The sequence below is a fragment of the Rhinoraja longicauda genome, chromosome 6 (assembly GCF_053455715.1).
Source record: "Rhinoraja longicauda isolate Sanriku21f chromosome 6, sRhiLon1.1, whole genome shotgun sequence".
In the NCBI taxonomy this organism is placed as follows: domain Eukaryota; kingdom Metazoa; phylum Chordata; class Chondrichthyes; order Rajiformes; family Arhynchobatidae; genus Rhinoraja; species Rhinoraja longicauda.
Window position 1 is genome coordinate 26,927,276 of NC_135958.1, and position 22,874 is coordinate 26,950,149.

At 41.0% G+C, this 22,874-nt stretch overlaps 2 protein-coding genes across 3 annotated transcripts in view; one reads left to right on the forward strand and one right to left on the reverse strand.

The window, feature by feature from the left end:
• The window catches only part of mafa (MAF bZIP transcription factor a), a 348,864-nt gene extending 346,621 nt beyond the window's left edge, over positions 1–2,243 (forward strand). The window contains exon 3 of the mRNA XM_078401742.1: positions 1,851–2,243. Coding sequence (XP_078257868.1) covers positions 1,851–1,881 — 31 coding nt within the window. The 3' untranslated portion in view covers positions 1,882–2,243. The remainder of the gene's footprint in view (positions 1–1,850) is intronic.
• Positions 2,244–3,787: 1,544 nt separating this feature from the next.
• Positions 3,788–22,874, reverse strand: part of wwox (WW domain containing oxidoreductase) — an 881,881-nt gene continuing 862,794 nt past the window's right edge. For both annotated transcript variants that reach the window (XM_078401744.1, XM_078401743.1), the window contains one exon: positions 3,788–4,217. In XM_078401744.1, the coding sequence (XP_078257870.1) occupies positions 4,029–4,217 (189 nt within the window). In that variant the 3' untranslated portion in view covers positions 3,788–4,028. The remainder of the gene's footprint in view (positions 4,218–22,874) is intronic.

A 22,874-nucleotide genomic window follows, 5' to 3' on the forward strand; every position in this document is an offset into this window, starting at 1 on the left:
TAGATTACATGTTGTTCCATATTATTTCAATATTAGACCTAGTATTAGTACCTCATCTAGTCATAGAGCTATACAGCACAGAAATAGACCAAATTTCGGGCCACTAAGTGCCATTGTGGGAAAAGACATGATTTGAGATTTATCACAAAGCCCCTTTAAACGTGGATAACTGATAAAACATTAAAGCTTTTTTACATAATATTATCCACGATCACCATACCTTGAACCTAAAATTCCCTTTATCTTGTATCTGTACACTGTGGATGGCTTGATTGTAATCATCATGTATAGTCTTTCCGATGATTGGTTAGCATGCGGCAAAAAGCTTTTCACTGTACTTCGCTACATGTGACAAGAAACTAAACTAACTAACCATCTTTATTTTCAAATGGTCCTCCCACTTTCTCCATGAGCTCCCCCACAGATCATCTGAAGGGCAACTCTATGCCTTTGTCACACGGAGACTTCACTGTCCCCATTCCTAGCCTCCAATAAACTGCAGCTCATCCAGGACGTTTTGTCCGCAATGTCGGAGGTTGCGGGGAGATTTCATAGAATTCTATAAAATTATGAGAGGTATCCATAAGGTAGACAGTCAGAACGTTTTTCCCAGGGTGGAAATGTCCAACTCTAGAGGGCATAACTAAAAGGGGAGAGAGGAAAAGTTTAATAGAGATATGTGGGGTAAGTCTTTTACACAGAGAGTGGTGGGGGCCTGGAATGTATTGCCAGGGGTGGTGGTGGAGGCAGATATGATAGTGGCGTGAAAGGAGGCTGTTAGAGGGAATGGAGGGATATGTATCATCTACAGGCAGATGAGATCAGTTTACCTAGGCATTGTGTTTAACACAAGCATTGTGGACTGAAGGGCCCATTCCTGTGCTGTACTGTTCAATGTTCTAAGGGTTTGGGCCTAATTCACATAAAGATCTTTCCACCTAGTGCGGGAGAGCTAATGGACTCCTTCTCTTGCAAACTTTTTCAAACTTGCCTATCAAATTTTTGCCTTTCATTCCACTGTAACTTACTCCTGAGAGAGATGTCAGTACTCTGACAATTCAGTCCTTATAGAGACCCACCATTTTCATTTCCCCACTGTGGACTACTTTGTTTTAAGCCAGCTCTGGAAATCTACCTCAAATTCATTTTTCCTGCTTCTTTCTGACCCTCATATAATCTGACCAAACACTGCTCCAACTCACAACCTCTACCACCTAGGACAGGTATAATACTCCTGTACTTTCTGTTTCGCTCTCATTCTTCAAAAACCCCAATGAGCATAGGCATTGCCATCTTCATCATTCCTCACAACAAGACCATTTTGTATCACACATCAATCTATTCAGAACTGCCCCCTTTGCAAGCGTATATTCTCCTTAAATAAGAATTTAAATGATTTTCAGTGGGCCAATTAGGAATTGTGAAACTAACCAACATTGCAGCCAAGTTCTATTTCTGACCTTTCTGGTCTGTTAGGCTTGACCAGCACTTGTTTCAGGAAATAGACACAAAAAGCTGGAGTAACTCAATGGGACAGGTAGCATCTCTGGACAGAAGGAATGGGTGACATTTCGGGTCGAGACCCTTCTTCCGAAACGTCACCCACTCCTTCTCTCCAGAGATGCTGCCTGTCCTGCTGAGTTACTCCAGCTTTTGTGTCTATCTTCGGTTTAAACCAGCATCTGCAGTTCCTTCTGGCACACTTGTTTCCGGAAGTTGGAAGCTTGTTATTGAATGTTCAATATTAATTCTATACTATTGCTGCTGTGGCATTGTGTTAAAGGTTAAGGGGTCTTTTCACAGGTCTGTTGATCAGTGCTTTGATTTTCCCATTGTTTCTTTCTCTGCAGAAAACATGATGCTGGAATGCTGATTGCTTAGATCGGAACTTTCCCTGCAGCCCAGGGATCGCCATAAAGCACAAAACCTCTGACAGAAAGAATCAGCAAAGAGAAAGACAACCACCACAACAGCGATCTCAAGACTCCTTTGGCTAGTTTAGTTTTTTCCTCGTTCAATTTTTTTTAAAGAGAGAACAGCAAAGAACAAATGAAGATGACTATTCATTCAGGTCCCTCTCTCTTTCACATGCACACACATACACACATTCACACACGAACACGCACAACATTTACACATGTAATACACACACGCATGATGTTTGATTAAAAAACAGTGACAGTATTTAACAAAAACACACACAACTGACAAGATGCTGGCATTACTTATTAAGAAAAACTGAGCAAAGAAAAAGAACCTTAAAAATAAACTGTGTGTGCATCGGCGAAGCAGTCTTAATCTGTGAATGAAGACCAAGCTGAAAGAGTTACTGACCCTTCTTGATCTCAGATCCACAGTCGCTGATGGCACTTTGTGTATATACTTAGGCTTCTTTGATATATTCATATATTTCAACAGTGCTTCCGATTCTCACAGTAATTGTGATTGACGTTAGATTACGGGTAGTCACAAAGGGAGACTCTGAGGCCACTCTATTAGTCTATTGGATTCCAAATAGGTCAAGGTGAACGAGAGCTGGTCCAACCCACCGGACTTTACATTAGTAGCACATCAATACAGAGATGACTGCAGGTTTTAAAATAAATTGTGTTGATTTTTGGTTCAAAAATAATATTTCAATCGCAACAAAAGACAACGTAATGAATATCTAGCCCCAGTAAGGGTTTGTTGTGGAATTTAGCATGCCAGTATTTGTTCTGGGTTTTGGAGTTCTCTCTAGAAAAAGACTGAACTGGCACAGTGAAATCCAACAGTACATTTTAAAATACATCCCTTTTCCTTTGACTGGCCAAGGTCGCATTTTGGCACCAACAAGACTGAATCTCGCCTACTAATCTTATTTAAACAAACAATAGCAAATGCCAATTGCAATCAATTGAGTGCATTTAGCTATTATCTGTAATGGAGAATAGGAAATGTTGGAAATGCTTACAGGTCAGGTAGCATTGTGGAGGTGGAAATAGACCTAATATTTCATGTCTTTCATCACAACTGTTATCTTGTGTTTGTTTCAACACTATGCAATTGACCTGAAATGCCAAGTCTTGTTTCGAGCTCTCTCTTTCTCTCTGCATAGATGCTGCTTGACTTGCTAAGTATCTCCTGCATCTTCTGTTTTTTTAAATTTCGGAATCCCTGCATCTGCAGTATTTTGCTCTCGTCACCCTTTGGAGGTTCGATAGCACCTGCACTTGAAGTCCCATAACTAAGGCCCCCACAATCGGAGATTCAACGAGTGGTTGAATTCTTTTATAGATAAGGCTGTTTGGTTGTTGCTTGAAACAGCTTTAAGTAGAAAGGTTTGCAGCTCCATTATCTGGATTTTGTTCCATTACTTAAATCCCACCCATGAATACTAAAAAGGAGTTGTTTCAATAGCATATCTCGGCTGATCCCACCAAATGTGGTGGGATGGAAAATGCAACAAAGTGGAGCAATAAAGGGGTAAAATTAATAAGACAACTAAATAGTCTTGTTCAATAGGGAACTTTAAAAACTACCTGCAACATGACCTCAGTAGAACAGGCTTCAGGGAGAGCCTCCTTGATGATCATCAACCTTTTGAGGAGTGACCAGTAACAGCTTTCACATACATAATGTACATAAATGAAATTAATTTCTATTACTGTGCTAAATATTAGAAATAATTATTCATTAGTAACAATCATCGGTAATGAAGCTCTGTAGCAGGCTGTTCTAATCACCAAATGTCTTCTGAGTTAGCATAATCTGATCAATACATCAACAGAGCACAGATGGAGTTCTTCAAAGGGTTAAACTTTATTTGTGGTGCAATCAATCTTGCAGGTTTATAATTACAGGCAAGGAACCAGGGGAAAATAAAGAGAGAGAGGGAGAGAGAGGGAGAGAGAGAGAGAGAGAGGGAGAGAGAGGGAGAGAGAGAGGGAGAGAGAGAGAGAAAGAAAGAAAGAAAGAAAGAAAGAAAGGATGACATTTTCCTGTTGCTGTATTCTTGGGTCTCTCATCTTCGGATGTAGGGTTGGACGTTAGCCAGAATGGCTCTCAATACGCTCTCGGATCACGGTCTCACTCAGCTCCCACAAGGCGGAGGCCAATGCTTCGTCCTGGGCTGACTGTGACGGCAGGCACCGACAACAGTTATTGAAATACATCCCTCCCAGCCCCTCCAGCTCTGGGGCGATGGCACAGTAAATGCTGGTGGCTGCTCCCTGTTGCTGGAAAAGAACATGAAAATAAAAAGATAAATATCTATTAACCTACTACTGATAATCTAAATTTAAACACATTGAATTGTAAAAATACCTGTTTCATCCCCCACAACATAAAGCGGCTCGTAACCTTGGTGCTCAATTTAAACTGACAACATCGGTGTTTTAAAAAACCTCTGCCAAAATAAAAACAGTCAGCTAGAATGCTCTCAGTAAGCACGGTCGTCCAAAGCACAAGTGTAGTGCATGTGCCAAATCTATCGATTCCCCTTGTATCAAGCTGATTTAATTGTGTACAAGTTGATCAATGATTCCTGCCAAAGTTACCATCTACAAGGTTCATAAGTTCATAATAAGTTCAAGGAGCAGAATTAGGCCATTCGGCCCATCAAGTCTACTCAGTTATTCAAGAACGGCTGATCTATCTTTCCTTCTCAACCCCATTCTCCTGCCTTCACCCCATAACCCCTGACACCCTTACTAATCAAGAATCTGCCAATCCCCACCTTAAAAGTATCCATTGACTTGGCCTCCACAGCCGTCTGTGGCAATGACTTCCACAGATTCACCACCCTCTGACTAAAGAAATTCCTCCTTATCTCAATTCTAAAGGTACGTCCTTTTATTGTGAGACTATGGCCTCTGGTCCTAGTATCTCTTCCACTAGTGGAAACATCCTCTCCACATTCACTCTTCCAGGTGGGTGAATCCCTTCAGTGATCGAACATTATCTTAGCAATTATACACCACATGGCTTCCCGAGCTTAACCTGACCTCTTCTACTCTTCATCCCATTTAGAAATCATTGGGTCATTTACTTGACAGGCTTTAGTGCAATGATTGGTCTGCAGTAAGAGATATAACTCATTCTGTTTGTGCTTTCTTCCCTCAAATGAATGGCAATGCAGTTGAGCTGAGCCAATTGTCCCTGTTTCACCAAAGGTGGATTTTTTAAAATAAAAAGGATACTTTGCAGCTTTAAGGATTCTGCAATGCATAGATCAATTACTTTCTTCACTATCTTTAAGGCACCCTTTAAAGAAGGTTATACATTCAATGGCTTAGTTTAAAGTCAGACCAGCTGTTGGACAGAGAAGTCAGAAGTCAAATCATAGCTTAAGTTTAGTTTAGAGTTTACAGATATAGCATGGAAACAAGCCCATCAGCCAACCAAGTTCATGCCGAACAGCGATTACCCTTTTCTAGTTCTATGCCCCACACACCAAGGGCAATTGACCGAGAACAATTTACCTACAAACCCGCACACCTCTGGAATGAGGGAGGCAAACGGAGCATCCGGAGAAAACCCACACCATTACTGGGAGAACGTGCAAATAGTACCCGAGATCAGGATCGAACCGGGTCTCTGGTGCTGTGAGGCACAGCTCTAACACAGCGCCACTGTGCCACCCCAGGAGATGTTGGTGTAGTGATGGAGGGAGAATTTCTCTTTTAACCCCTGGACATAAAACACTGTCTGGTCAGAGCTAAGCAAGTAAAATTGCACCAAGGCGATGGTGCAGTTATAATGAAGGCTGCCCAATTTTGCATTCATTTAACTTAATAGAGGGAATTCCAAGCTGATTGCATTATTATCCATTATTCTCCCCATGCAATGTTGCTCTATAACCAACCACAGGCCACCATTTAATAGCCGGCATCCAGACAGAATATTTGCCCCTGGCATTTACTTAGCTGATGGTGCAAAGTTACCAAGAGCTTCAGTAAAGATAAGCCCTATGAATTCCTAAAATATCTCATTGGATATGTAAAACGAAGAGTGCTATGGTTTAAAACAACATTGTGATTACCACATCTGAAAGCAGCCAAAAGATGGCTGCTAAAGAAAGGCATTATTAGTCCTGGCATCACAGTGTCTCCTTATACTTCCTCCGAGTTTGGAAGGTAGAATATTTTACCTGTGTGACTTCCAATGTGATCAACGTGCAACGTTTAAAGGCAAAGTATGATCTATATTTGAAAAGGCATAACTTGTGTAGTGCGCCAGATATTGTAAGAGCATATAAGCTATTAAGAGGTGTTGTACAATACACCATAGTCTCAAAAGCTAATATGAAGGTAAATAAAGAATGATTCTTTTTTAAAAGCAGTCATATCACCAAGTGATTATGAGCCTTTATGACTCCAAGAATTGGGATACAATCCCAAGCAGAGTTGCAAAATCAATTGGGTCCCCGTGTGACAATCTTTACCTGTTGTCCAAGTCAATTAGCAGCATCCTGTGGCTCAATACCGCAAGTAGATTTAGCAGTGTAATATTTATAATGCATGTTCCCACTGGGAGAGGTGTGGGGATACAGAACCATTCACTGGATTCATTGTGTGACGGAGAAATTCACACAAGGAGTGGATTGGAATGTAGACATATTGACTAGAATCTATGTTAACCTAAGATAGTGGATTCTAAAGAAATTATTTTTGTATGAACCCAAGCATTTAAACAGAGTGGGTTAGAAATTTATTCCCAGTCAGTTGCACTAAATATTGAATGAACACACATGACCATTGAACTCGGCATTTGAAATTCCCTTCCATAACATTGAGTAGAGTTGAAGTGCACAAGGAAATTACAAAGCATGTGCACTACATTACTGGACGATTAGCACACCGAAGTGAGGAAGAATGTCTTTGGCAGAGAATTTACAGTGTTGACAGCTGTGTCCATGGGGTGTTCCCCATAAGTGGTTCTTTCGTTTGTTGACCATGTTACGTATATAAAAATGTAGATAATGAAATGTCATCAGGAAGTTAATCCATCAGTAAACTTGTTCCTTTCTCCTTCAAGGTTCTGTTACTACTTTTCCTTGTCTCAGTAGTTTAGTTTAGTTTAGTTTATTGTCACGTATACCGAGGTACAGTGAAAAGCTGTTGTTGCGTGCTAACCTGTCAGCAATACATGATTACGATTGAGCCATCCGCCGTGTACAGATACATGTTGAAGGGAATAATGTTTTGTGCAAGATAAAGTCCAGTAAAGTCAGATGAAAGCTAGTCTGAGTGTCTCCAATGCAATTGCAATGCAAAACAAGTGTGCTTTTTCACACTTCTGTACCTCTTGCCTGATGGGAGAGGGGAGAAGAGGGAGTGGCCAGGGTACAACTCGTCCTAGTAATACTCTAAGGTCAGATAAGAAGTTCAGGTAAGAAGTTACACAAGTTTAGCTCTGTTGCTTTCTTTCAAAACCTCCAATGTTTCCTAATCGATTGATCAGCAAAGTAGCACAGTTAGTGTGAAATCTTCTCTGCTTCAACTGAGAATCTGCCCAATGTAAGCAAGTCTGGTATGTAAAGAACTGGAAAAGAAAAACCCACTTGATCCCTTATGAAGGTTGAACGCTGTAAGAGCAAAATGGTAACATTTGTTTCTATTTATTGATTTATTTCTTTTATGTTATGTGGGTATTATTGGCAAGACCAGCATTTATTGTCCATCCCTGACAGCCTGTGGGAACCAGATAAGTAGGAATTCTATTCCTATCTTCCAAATTAACTGCCTCGAAACAAAAACAGGCAAAATCAAAGATCGGGTGGTCCATTTAGTTTATCCCAGAATGGGATGGGTGTAGGATCTTCTGGAACATAGAATATGTTCATAGAACATAGAACACAGCACAGGAACAGGCTCGTCAGCCCACAATGTCTGGGCGGAACAGAATGTCAAGATAAATTAATCTCATCTGACTACACATAATCCATACCCTTCCATTCCCAGCATATCCATGTGCCTGTCTAAAAGCCTCTTAAACACCACTATATCTGCCTCCACCATCACCCCTGGCAACGTTTTGCATGCACCCACTGTCCTCTGTGTAATAAAAACTTGCCCCAAATGTCTCCTTTAGACTTTGCTCCTCCCACATTAAACCGACTCCCTCTAGTCTTTGACATTTCCACTCTGGAAAAAGGTTATGACTGCCTAAAGAAAAAGGTTCTGACTGCCTTGTTGAAACATTACTTCCATCCATTGATCCCTAATGCAGCAGATATGTGGCCTCATGTAAGACATACAAAATGAGAAGTTGGAAGAATGGATTTGTTCACAAGCACAAGGGGGGCATTTAATTTAAACTAAAACCCTAAATTCTTCAAAAGAAAATGTTATTACAAAATGTGGTTGAGAGGGCAAATAATTCAAACTAAGTTCCCACTCTTTATTAAAGTGTGGGCGTATTTCCTTCTGGAGAATTAGGATTTATGCGTATGTGTGCGTGCGTGTGAGCTTCAGTGTGTGTGTGTGCTTTATAAAAAGATATCTAATGGCGAAACAACTTTGGGGAGGGCAAAAAAATTGAAACAAGATTCCTGCTCTATATTGGGATATTTCTTTCTGGAGAGCTTGGGTTTTTGTGTGTGTGTTTGCGTGCGTGTGTGTGTGTGTGTGTGTGTGTGTAGAAGGTAGATTTTAGAGTTATCTGTAATGCCTATCCCTTCCAGACCCTAACCACCTTGGTTCACGGGTTTTAAATGATGAAGCTGGATGGGGTAATGTTTGCTCCAGTGGAATTTTGTACAACTGCTGTTTGAGGTGTTAAATCTGCTACAGAGAGGAAGAGGAAATCCAAATGCAGGAGCACTGTATTACTATTTGACTTCCGTGCGAACAGAAATGATTATCCAAAATAAAACTGGCTTACGCTGTGAATGATATAATGATGTCACCGTGCAGTGTTCCATTTTAAAACTCAGAAACCCTGGCAGTGAAGTAACTATTTATTGGAACGGGAAGTTTATGATTGTAAAGTATCTTTAGCCTGATAGTTGAACACTGTCAATAGACACAATATGCTCAGCGGGCCAGACAGCATCTCTGAAGGGAAGGAATAGGCGATGTTTTGGGTCGAGACCCTAAAATATCACCTTTTCTTTTTCTCTAGAGATGCAGCCTGACCCGCTGAGTTACTGCAGCATGTTGTGTCTATCCGGTGTAAACCTGTAGTTCCATCCTACACAGTTGAGTGCGGTGTCAGCCTGGTGAGGTGAAAAGTTTGGCCTAGCTGGTAGCCTTCTCTCCTGCAAGTCTGAAGGTTGAGGGTTCAAGTGCATATAGAAATAGACTTTTTATTCAATGCAGTGCAGTGGGGATGTTACATTGTTGGAGGTGCCCATACTTTGGTTTTAACTGAACTCCCTTTTGCACTCTCAGATAAGAAATCTTCTTGTACGCTTTAAAAAAGGGAGTTACTTCCGTTGAACCAGCTAATGTTTATTCTTCAATTAAAATTAAAGAAACAGATTATGTGGCTGCATCACACCCTCATTAGCAGGATTTTGCTCTGCATAAATCAATCGCCACATTTTCATCATAACATTAGTGGCTGCAGTTCAAGTAAAAGGAGCTCCATTGAATGTAAGGTGCATCCATACTGTCATATCCTATCTTTAGCATGGTTTTTATGATTCACTATGTAGATAGTTCACTAGGAGATACAGGAAGCACAGCCAGTGTTAAATTTAAAATGATGTGTGTTGAATTCAAAATTATATGGTTTAAGAGGTGAAATACAACAACCAAGACTTGATAACTGATGCATTTTGTGATGTTTCCTGCCCTGCATCCTCCAAAAAATTTAGACAGGTCCATGGATAGGACGGGTTTAGAGGGATATGGGCCAAACGCAGGCAGGCGGGACTAGTGTAGAAGGGACATGTTGGTGAGTGTGGGCAAGTTGGACCGAAGGGCGTGTTTCCACACAGTTTAACTCAGTGACTCTATCTATGCCTCTTGTCTACCAGGAGGGATGTTGGGTGTGCTGCATGTGACCATACTTCAATCATAACTGGATCTGAAATCCAGACGCATTTCCACCCTGGTTTGAATCCATGGTGTACATTTTTTGATGGTTTCATGGCAGACTTGATACAGTGGAGTAGTGTTGCGAAAGAATTGACTCTCAATAATCATAATATCTGTATTTAATTAGAACACTGGCACTCCAGTTCTGCATTACAAAGAAATGTTTTCAACTGAAAAGTCACAGCTTGGAAAGGAACATTTGGCTTGTTACAGCTGGTTACATTTTGAAAAACCTTTTTTTGCTTTTTAAAAAAAAAGTTCCTGAAAGACGATGGCAGATGGCATAAAAATGCACCTGGATCTGTGACAGACGTGAATTAATTTGTGAGGAAATGTTATATGTGCACCAGCTTTGCACACGTTATACGTCTCAATAAATGGGACTGGGAGTTAACTGTACACTGGAACAGTACACTTGAAGGAGAAATATGCTTGGGAGCAGGTACACGTTTATCTTGACTGTATTACAAAAGATTATGTGGCAAGAATCACAAGCTTGTTTTCCCCACAATGATTCCCATTTGACTGCAGCATCAACTGCTCTGTCAGGGGTCAAACATCTGTAAGTTGTTGTAAAGGCAGTTTGCAAATTAAAATGATAGATATACTGAATGAAGAAACTTCTTTGAAGCCCTGCACCATCCTTAATCAAGTCATGATGCCATTTTCAATCCTCCCAAACATTTGCAAGCTGTCACGGCAGGCCACACCATCAATCTTTTTAGTGTGTGCGAAATTACCTCGAAATCTGGTTTCGGATTAACTAAAGAGTGTCTGCACAATGTGGGTTCATCACTCTCTTTCACAAGTCATTTGTCAGACTCTGGTTACAGCCCAGAGCCATGGGGGTAGAACATTCACGGATTTAAGCTGCTGTTTTTTATGTTTATTTCACCCTTTCTCCAATGCTTGATCTCACCCAGCCTAAAATTCTGGCTCTTGGAAAGAAGCAATGTGATAAATAGGGAAGATTCTGACATTAGGTTCATTTAGCTTTCTTTTCTCCCCAACTTATTCCAGGACTTGGAACTGCATTGAGGGCGCGGGGACGGGGGGACGGGACGGGACATCACGTCACAAATCCATTGTTCTACCATGATTGTTGACCAAGGTGCGAGACATCACAACCTACTCTAATGTCCATAGATGATTTTCATCAGACCAGAAATGGGGGTCATGCATTCTCCTCCCTGCTCCAGTTGGGCAGTGACTGGATGTACCCGAATCCTAAAGGCCATGATCAGAATCTTACCATCGGCAGATTAGAGTGCAAGTGCATGAAACGCATCAATTTATTGATTTCTTGTTTTCATTTAATAATCAACTTAACAAATATACAAAAAGCACAGAGAAGATTAGCCTCGAAGGTCAGCAGTAGCTTTGTTTCAGAGGTTAAGTTCAAATCCCACACTAAGGCCTTCAGCATGGACTTCTGAAATTTCAAAGGGTTCTACATGGGGACTGCAGCAATGTTGGAAACGCCATAATCCAGATGAGATGTTAAAAAGATATAAAACTTTAGACTTTAGTCTCTAGACATACGGCTCAGAATCAGGCCCTTAGGCCCACCGAGTCCGTGCCGACCAGCGATCACTCCGTACACTAGCAATATCCTACATACTTGGGACAATTTACAATTTTTACCAAAGTCAATTAACCCACGAACCTGTACGTCTTTGGAGCATGGGAGGAAACCAGAGCACCCAGAGAAAATCCACATGATTACAGGGAGAACTTACAAACTCCGTACAGACAGCATCCGTAGTCAGGATTGAAATTGAGTCCATGGCACTGTAAGGCAGCAACTCTACCGCTGCGCCACTGTGCCACCGAAAGATACCACAATCCCCTTTTTAACGAACAAGGTTCTTGGCAATATTTACACCTCACTCAACATCACTGGAAACAGATTATCCAGTCATTAATACATTTCTTTTTTTTTGAAAAATTGTAGCAATTTCCCATATTGCAGCAGTGATCTTGCTTCAAAAATTGGAATTACAACACTTTGGAACAACATAAAAGCAACATGAAAGACACTATTGACAGGTCATCCTTTCTCTATTGTTGTTAAAAGGTTTCTCAAAATCCTCTGATGGACAGTGATGGCTCCTTACAAAAACAGGCGGGTAAAGTGATAGATAATACAGGAAAAGTATTAAGTGCAAAATTAAAGAAGACTGCAGCTTTAAAACTTGCCTCATAAATTACAAATCAGGAAAGAGTGCTAAAACTCTCCTGTGACTTTTTTTTTTAAACTTCCAAGCTATTACAAGTATAACTGGCATATCTGGAATACCATCTGCAGTGCAAGTGTGGAAACTAGTTTAGCAACACGATCAAGTCAGGCTGTTTTCCATCACTATTCTGCAGCTTGCAAGCCAGAAAACACGCAACATAGCACGACTTTATCCACATTGCTCGTGCTGTTTCATTGGGAAAATAATTAACAGATGGAGTATACGAGGAGGTGGGGCAAAATTAAATTTATAATCATATTCCCATTATCGGCTGTGAGCCATTTTATACATCATTAGCAAATATTCAAAACCTTAGAATGTGTTAATTACCATTTGAAGGCATTATGAATCGGTATTTCCTTTGATTGATCCGCACCAACCAACTAACCGTGTGTCTCTTTTTTTCTTGTTTAAGGGACGCTGTCATCATTGCATCTGATTGATTTCCTCAAAAACAATTAGAAAATAACCTTCTCTCTCAAAACAATTGAGTTAAATTTGCCACTGGGGTTATGTGTGTGAAGTTGGTGCCTCTCATTTCCGATCCTTTTATGTTCCCATTGTTCCTGTGTTATGCTTAGTTTCGAGCTACAACGTGGAAACAGGCCCTTCGGCCCACCGAGACCACGCCGACCAGCAGTTCCCCTTACACCAGCACTATCCTACACACTGGAGACAATTTACAATCTTTACGAAAGTCAATTAACCTACAAACCTATACGTCTTTGGAGTGTGTGAGGAAACCGGAGCACCCGGGGAAAACCCACGTGATCACAGGGAGAACGTACAAACTCCGTACAGACAGCGCCCATCGTCAGGATCGAACTCGGGTCTCTGGCACTGTCAGGCAGCAACTCTACCGCTGCGCCACCGTGCGATCATAGGTTATGAGTGAAATTAGTCACTCTCATTTCCGATCCTTTTATGCTCCTATTGTTTCTGTGTTTAAGGACTTGTGTAAAAGCAAGGTCTTTACACGTGGCCACCATGTGTTAGGTGCGAGTGTTCCTTTAAACAACCTTTACGAATGTGATATAATGATTAGCTGAGCTGTACAAAGTAGGCAGGCCCCTGCTTTGATCGATAGTTTGTGCTGAGTTGACTGGTTTCAGGCATGTGGCAAATAGATACCGGAATTAGCCTCGTGTCCCCCCAAATTGGGAGTGGCAGAATTGCCTGTCACTTCAGCTCAATATCCAGCAATTCGCCCAGGGTATAGATACCTGTACCTCGACTGAGATTGAGAGCAAGTTCAATGCTTCAATGGTGCTTTTACTCAATGGTGCTTTTAATGTCACATGTGTGAAGTGCAAGCACACAGTGAAATTATTTTCTTACATACGATCCAGTAGAGTACAGATGCTCCTCGACTTACAATGCTTCAACTTACGATATTTCGACTTTATGATGGTGCGCAACGGTAGAGTTGCTGCCTTGCAGCATCGGAGACCCAGGTTTGATCCTGACTACAGGTGCTGTCCGTACGGAGTTTGCACTTCTCCCCGTGACCTGCATGGGTTTTCTCCGAGATCTTCGGTTTCCTCCCACACTCCAAAGACGTGCAGGTATGTAGGTTAATTGGCTTGGTTTATGTGTAAATTGTTCCTAGTGGGTATAGGATAGTGTTGATGTGTGGGGATCTTCGGTGGGCCAAAAGGGCCTGTTTCCATCCAGTATCTCTAAACTAAACAAAACTAAACGGCAGCGAGCCGCAGCTTCCAGTCAGCCACGAGATGAGGTGTATTAAATGCATTTTCGACTTACGATATTTTCGATTTACGATGGTTTTTTCGGAACGTGACCCCATCGTAAGTCGAGAAGCATCTGTATTACCAAACCCAAGCACATCCACAATTAGCAAGTGTATAGAAATAGTCCACTGATCCCGCATACAAGAGGCGATCTTGATGCGATTTTCAAAGTCCAGTCCACGCACTAGTTCTTATGAGCGGTGCCCGTGCCAGGCAAGCCAGCAAACTGGCACCTCTTCAAAAACCGATGCACCACACAAGGAGGTCACTTAGCCCATCCCACCTGTAGCAAACTTTGAAAAATTTATCCATTCAATCCCACTTCTCTGCTTTTTCCTCTATCCAAGTATATATCCAATTCCCCATTTGAAAAGTACTATTGAATCCGTTTTCACCATGCTGCAATAGGAGAAGGAAGGCAGAGAAAGGAACTATTATTGTGGCAACTGTATTCATAGCAATTGTCAAAAATGGATACATTTACAAAACACACTGTAAATGGTCCATATCTCCGCAGAGATGTAATCTCCTGGGAATGCAGTACTGAAAGATTCATTGCGATCTTGCCAAGCACACTGCGTTTTGCAACTTGGCTCTTGCCAGCTATTTAGTTCCAGTATCTTTTTATCTTCTTGAAAATCTCAAGTGAAGTGGTGAGTTTGATTTTTAATAGTGTTTATATCAAGTGTATGAAGATAGCCAAAATTGAGGCACACCAGAGACAGCTAGATATTTTAAACAATGGTGAGACCAAATATCTTTCAGTGAAAGCTGCTCGTGTGAACAGCTGAGATCTTAAGGAAGTTGTCCTCGAGTGGTGTCAGTCAGTTGTATGTCACCTTCAGGTATGGCGAGTAACGGTTTACTTTAGAGCTTGGCAGTCTGACAGCACTTGACAGGTGAAGTTGGAGCGGTTAGATCATGTTGTGCCAAAACGCTCAGGGTCAGTCAAGGTTATGCTGTTCCGCACCAACTCACCTCGTTACTTTATCCACGTCATTTTGACTCATCAGCGGGTGGTGGCTTTGATGGGTGGGTCTGCTCGGAAACAGAGCAGAGACTTGACCCAGGATGGCTGGGCTATTTTCAGGTGTCAGTTGTTATTCTCAATGCAGCTCGGGATCGGATACATGTTTCCAAGTGTTGGCTTCCAAAAGAGGACACAAAAGTGCTGGAGTAAATCAGCATCACTGGAGAACATGGATAGGTGACGTTTTGGGTCGGGATCCTTCTTCACACTGACGTTGGCTTCTAGTTTGCGTTGGTGGGCCAGTCAGCTGGCCCATCTCCTCATGGTCGGGGGGACAAGAGACTTCACCCAGACTCAGAGCGTCCTTCTTAGGCATGGACCTCGAGTCCAACTCAGTGTCTGTGTATGTGCATGATCGGCTGCAAATGCTTTTGGGTTGGGTCATGTTGGATAAGGATGGTTTTTAATTTTTGAGATCTGAGCAGTCCTGCGGTTTGGCAGGTGTAGGCAACACAACACTGACTAATTTTAAACCGGGTTCAGCTACCACAGGAGGTTATCAATGTGCTTGGGGATATTTTACCTAAGCTTCATTACTCCTTTAAGGATACAATTTTTTAATCTGAGGTCATCACATTTTTATTTCTTGATTCCTTTGCATAAATTCTATCTACACGGAGCACTAAAATAATAAGGTGACTTGCATTGACATGTTTGGGTCAGTGGAAGGTTATATTTCATAAAGAGAAATGGTCTGTATTGATTCCCATTATCTTACACAGAATTAATAACCTAATATTTCTTATGAAATCCAATGGTGACCTATGGTTTTCTCTGCTTTTATAAATTCCTCAAACCCTTTTGCTCAACTGTGCCAAAACTGAGAGTGATAGCTGAGTGGGTGACTAATTAGACCCAGTCTCTTTCGTGCGCTTTTGCAAAATTACCGCAGTCTTTAATTAAAGGGGCTTTGCCTGCTTTATCAGACAGAACAGAGTTAATTACTTCAGCTTACTGCCGCACCTTTTAGTCAGATATTCATTTCTACTTAAAATGCTCATTTTTGTTGCTTCTCAGTAGATTTTGCACCGTTTTTCTTTTAAAGTACCCCATCCCCCACCCCCCAATCACACTAACATCCTGAACAACAGTGTAATATAATTAAACAGTAGTGTTAGGTTGTACTTTAATTGCACTGGAGAAACAAGAAACTGCAGATGCTGGTTAACAAAAGAAGACACAACATGCCAGAGTAACTCAACAGGTCAGGCAACATCTCTGGAGAACATGGATAGGTGACATTTCAGGTCAAGATCCTTCTTCAGACTTCAAACGTCACCTCTCCATGTTCTGCAAAGATACAGCCTGACGTGCTAAGTTACTCCAGCACTTTGTGTCCTTTTGTGTATTAACCAGAATCTGCAGTTTCTTGTTTCTGCACTATTGCAAAATATGTGTATCGATAGAAAAAATCCCACAACACTTTAACTCACCTTGGGTTTTACCTGTGTATATTTTTTGAGATGGCTTTTATATTTGATAGCAATGGGCGGTTTTGTCATTTGTTGTCTCCTACCTCTCTGTGCAAAGAAAGGTGCCCATTTCAAGCTGGCTAAATCCTCTTATTCCCCCCCCCCCCAAGTCCAGCTTCAGAAAGAGCTGCATCAATGGAGCGAACAGCAAGCCTGTTTGAAGCCTGGCTTGTATGGTTGGCAGACGGTCCAACTTTAAATTCCAAGCCGCACAGCAAAATCCTCAACACATGGTCTTACTTACTCTTAAAAAGCAACAAAAAAAAGCCAAATTCATTTTGAATATAACAATAGGAAACCCTTTGGGAAGGAGGTGAAGTTTGCAAATATTTAAAAAACCTGCAGCATCTCAAAAGATGTCGCTGAGAGGGTATGCCAGCATTGTGCATGTACTTTAGCATTGGCACAACAGCACACGAGACTAACACCGTGGGCAAGCATTAATCTTCATGTCCAGCCAATCATACAGCATCTGCCAATAAATGGGGCTTATCGTAGGAACAATCAAGCCTTCCAGTCAGCTTGAAGCTACGAGTTGCCAGGAAGTATCATTTCTTCTGAGCAAGCACCTGCCTGAGACAGTTATGTTTTTCTCCTCCATTTCCCGGTTAGCTGCACATGAGTTGCAGTCTCCGAGATTCAGAGAAAGTGAGGGAACAGAAAGGGGTCATTCAACCCAATGTGTCTGTGGGGTCATACAGCGTGGAAACAGGCCCTTCAACCCAACTCATCCATACTGACCGAGATGCCCATCGAAGCTAAACAATGTGCTGGAGGAACTCAACGGGTCAGGCAGCATCTGTTACCTTCCTGGACCTGCTGAGTTGCTCCAGCACATTGAGTTTAGCTTTGTGCTTTGCTCAAGGTTCCAGCTCCTGCCATTCCTTGTCTGCACATCAAAGCTTGCCCATCTGCCTGCATTTGGCCTAAACCCCTCTGAATCTTTCCAATCTATTTTGACCACGCTGGTATAAATGAACCATAGCTTATTCACACTTCTCAACTTTGCTCCATAGCCCTGCAGGTTATGGCTGTTCAGATTCTCATCCAGGGACAATGTAAATGTGGCTTTCATTTTTGCCACCACCCATTTTGGGCAGTGAATTCCAGACCTCCACCACTTTTCCCATGACTTTTTTTTCTCAACCCCACTTTAATCATTTCACCAATTAACTTGGTTCTAGTTACTGACCTCTGCGCTGATGTAAGTATGCTGACCTCTTACCCTGCCTTAGCTTCTCCTAAATGTAGAATATCCTGTCTAGTTCCACCATGATGCCAGAATGTGGCAACTCTTTGCATACTGGTCCCAGAGGAGAATCTACTATAATCCGATAAAATCACCCAATACTTTTTACTTTATTCTCTTTCCCACCTGTAAATCTAGATATTCTGCATTTTGTATCTTTCCCTTCACTCTACCTACTGTGCTTGAGTTGGGATTGATTGTATTTACGTATACTATGATGTTTATCTCGTCCATTTTCTTTTTACTCAGTGGCACAGCTGGTAGAGCTGTTGTCTCACAGCACCTGAGACCCGGCTTCAATCCTAACCTTGGGTGCAGTCTGTGCGAAGTTTGCATGGTCTAGGGTGGCACAGTGACACAGCTAATAAAGCTGATGTCTTCTAGAGCCAGAGACATGAGTTCACTCCTACCTCGGATGCTATCTGTGTGGAGTTTGCACGTTCTCCCCGTGACCACATGGGCCTGGTCCCTTGCTTGGTCTTTAAACTCAACTGAATTATCTGACTGGACAGCATGTAAAATGCAGCTTCTCACTGTACTTCGGTACATGTGACAATAATAAACCTAAATTTAAATGTGAATGCATTGCAGCAAAGAAAAGATTCACACTTAAACTTTAGAGCTAAATCACAGCGTGGGATGATATAGAACTATGCAGTGGTTTGCCTTAGTGCCAGCTCTTCAAGAGAATTATACTCACACCCCCATCCTTTCCCCACTGTCCTGTAATTTTTACTTCAAGTGTAGATCCATCAGCCTTACAGGCAATACATTCCAAATAACAGCAACTCTCAGAGAAGACACATTCCTTCTCATCCTCCCACTTGGATATCTCTTATACTCTGAGGTGGTTACAAATCCCCCTTGGAGGAAAAAACAGTTGTCAAGGTAGAACCTGCTTTGGATACTTTTTTAAACGGTTCTACTCATTTGGGCTCAATAAATACCAGACCAGTTTCGGTATGTGGCAATGGGGGTTCTATTGATTTCAAAACGTAAAACATTTTGTCAGGTTGCCCAGGATTTGCAATCCTCTCAGAGCTCAATATCAAATTCCTGAATCATTAGTTAACAATGCTCTAAACCATTGTTCTATGGGTTTGATTTAGGAAAAGACTTGCATGCCTCTGGGGCAGCCCTGGGTATTGTTTGCATTTAAAGAAGTATGGAATATTATGCGATTTGTAATATATTGAACAATTATTTTTCTTTGACTGCATGCCACTCAGGAAGAAGCTTGTTGTTGGATGGGGGAGGGTGAAGATCAGCTCACAATTTTTTGAATCCAAATCTGTTTGGATTTCTCTGGATTTGATTTTATTTTTGAAAAAAAAAAAGATTCTTCTCCAATGCTTTCCTCTCTGCTCCAAGTGAGAAAGGTAAGTGATCCCTATCCCTGCAACACAAGGTCTGAAGAAGGGTTCTGACCCAAAACGTCCCCCAATCCTGTTTCTCCAGAGCTGCTGCTTGACCCGCTGAGTTACTCCAGCACTTTGTATCTATCTTCAGTAACTTCACATGAACCAAGTGCAGGCACATTTAATGTGACCTCGTTCGTTGTTTCTGCCTCCTCTTGCACAGGGAAGCAAAGTCTCCAAGCCCTTTAGCCAGGAGAAGTGGAAAGGGGTAAGAAAAGGCAGCTGTCAGCTCATTCAGCTGAGCATAAAGTAAAATGTCGAGTGAAGGAAATACAGCTCGTGACTGTGAGATCCCAGTAATTCACCTGTAAAACTCAGGAAGCTGGTTTCACATGCTCTGTGCTCACATTACAGGCAGATATTACTCATTATGAATGTGTACGTTTGAAGGCGGCTTTGTTAAAGCTTGATATTGATTAATCTCTTGTAATCTTTCATCAAAATCCCACATGGCTATGAAAGAGTGTTGACTAGATAATTAGAAACCCCAGCAGCAAATGGAAATATCAACTTGTACCTTCTGGTTCAAATCTGTGTGTGCTATGGCTTTAATAACTATAATGTGTTCATATAATTTTTCCCCCTTTAGAGGCTGCTGTACATAATTTGCAATCAGCTTGTGTTGACACCAGAGATTGCAACTCCTACTGCCTAAGATCCTTCTCCCTTATTCCTGTGGTGTGCAGATGATGTGATCACAATGATCTTCTATCTACTCTTTTCAAATGGAGGAAGCAAAAATCTGTTTTGAATTCAGTTGCTAGTAATTTTGTTTGTTTTATACACTGCATCCTTATCTATCTATCTTTATGCACTATCTATCTATCTATCTATCTATCTATCTATCTATCTATCTATCTATCTATCTATCTATCTATCTATCTATCTATCTATCTATCTATCTATCTATCTATCTATATTTATATATGAACTCAGTTCATAGGGAGAACCAAGACATCCCATTGCAACCGGAATTTTACAATAAAATATCGACCACATTAATAATAATTAGAATCCATCAATAGTATTGTAAAGTTCCCTCGGTGAAAACACTGCATTATTGTTCCTTAAACTCATTTTCTATTGATCTTCCTGTATTTACTATTATTGTAGTTTATGATCCATATTATGGGTGAGGAGCTGATGTAGGAAGCGAAATGGTATAATGGGTTTTTACATGTTCCAATGTATTGACCCAAGGGGATACTGAGGCTGGTCTGCACTGAAAACAATGGCAAATTGATTCTTCATCCACTTCTGGCTTCCTGGTGATTTGAAGATATCTTTAAATGCTTTAAGAATTTGTATTAGTCAAGGCCACTGCAAATATTGCCACCAAAACAAGCTAGCTGAACTATATGTTCTAAAACCTGCTGAAATTACACAAAACGGTTTTAGATCAATCAAATTTATTCATATATTTTTAAGCAGAAACAAGCAGAAAATAATAATGCTTGTGCTTATTAAATGTCACTTTTTTTTCATTTTTAAGGTTTGTACTTCCAGCTATTGTGCTTAAATGCCTACAAAATGACCCTGATGTCAGGTTCAAACAATACCCTAATGATGATGACCCACTGTGCAGGAGAGGCAACTAAGAGGTTAAAGTTTAAATATTTTGCAGGAGAAACCGATGCATAACTCAGTCTTACAGGAACACAACAACATATAGAATTAACATCAAAGGAGGGAATTTAGTCCTCAACAGAATAGCTGACATAGACCAAGAGAACTCGAAAATGAGTAGTTTTCGATCAATGCCATCTTTGTTGCAATAGCAGCGAGAGGAATGGGAAAAGATAGGTGCTTTCTTGTTTTATTGTTGGATCCCTGATACAAATAAATAAAACCCGAAAAACTAGCAGAGAAGAGGCTCTGCAAACAATGATTTCCAGATTCTGAAATACAAGCCTCATTAATATTTCACAAGTACATAGAATCTCATTTATACTATTTCCATAATTAATGATGATAGCTTAGACACCATCTTTAAAAAGAGAAAGAGAGAACTCTGTAGTTACTGTTCCATTGGCTGAAGGTTACTTGTAAAATACTAGCAGTTCATTATATCGTACTTCATCTACCAGCATCTTGCTGCCAAGTCTCGTAGGGAGCCCATATTCTGTTTAGTCGCTTTAGCGAAGAGGAGAATGGTGCGACACCGCCACACTCTCCATGTCAGTGACCATTTAAAGAAACAAAAGACAATACTGTATGATGCAAATAGTCATTAAATAAGGTAGAAAGAGCAGGAGAAGAATATGAAGAAAATGTTGCCTATTCATTATGCTACACGTAGCATAGAAAAATTAAAAGAGGTATGTCAGAAAAGTTACAAATTTAAAATAAATCATGCAAATATTAACTTTATATGCATGTGATAAATATTCTACGACTGTACCATGAATTTTAGATATTATTAAAGCTGCCTTTGTCCTCTCCCAAGTAGGATGTAAATAACATGTAGATGTTTGCCATGTCCGCGTATGTAAATAGAATGTAAATAGAAAAAAGCTAAGCATGCTGATCTAATAGCAGATTTCAGGTACTTTTATAATCACAGTCCTCATATGGCATGTACTTCAAAAAGAAATTTAGCAAAAAAAACAGGGAAAACTAAGTTATTAAAAAGGATGTCTGTTAATAACAGAATCACACTGGAAAAGGGGACAGGGGGTGGGTGTTGTAGGGAATAAAGGAATACAACATTTTTGTTACGGTAGAGCCATTTTTCTCATTTATTCCATCCAGTCTGTTCTCACAGAATTATGCCTGTATTATTGTCTGTATTGTAAAAAAAACCGACAGGCATCGGGGAACGATATGAAATAGAAGGTTCACACTGGGGAGGATGCCAAGTAGCACGTTATGGTACAGACAATGTCACAGAGTGAAATAAGGATGCAATGGATTGAATGGAAACTTTTATAGGAATGTTAACTTTTTTGAAATTGAAACACTGAAAATGACAAAAAAAGACATTACATTCGCAATAGATGGAGTGATTAATTTTTATCTGTGCTGAAGAGATTTTGAATTTAATAAATAAATCTGATGACCCGCAAGTAATTTGTTCTTCTTTTTGAAATATGTTTTCCTTGCTTGCATCTGATACAATGTAGTGTGGTTGTGGAGCAGAGCTGGCTCGCAGCGCCACAGACCCGGGTTCGATCTAGACTATGGGTGCTGTCTAAGCGGAGTTTGTACCTTCTCCCTGGGTTTTCTCTGTTTTCATCCCACATTCCGAAGATATGAGGGTTTGTTGGTTCATTAGCTTCTGAAAGTGCCCTTAGTGTGTCGGATGGGAAAGTGGGATAACACGGAACTAGTGATCAATGGTCAGCGTGGACTCATTGTGCCAAAGGGCCTGTTTCCATGCTGTGCTTGTTTTCATTTGGGTGACAGCTTCAAGCCCCTTGCATTAGTCCTATGCTGATAAGCTTCAGTATCTACGCTTACATGTGGAATCATTACATCAGCAGTTAACCTAGAAACCTGGGCTACTGATGTAACCATGAACAAACCAACACCCCTACCTCCCCTCATAGATATGGATGACAGTCAGAACCTGGCATAGGTAGGGTAGGCAGTCAGAACTTTTTTCCCAGGATGGGAATATCAAATACTAGAGGGCATAGCTTTAAAGTGAGAGGGGCAAATTTTAAAGGAGATATGCGGGGCAGTATTTT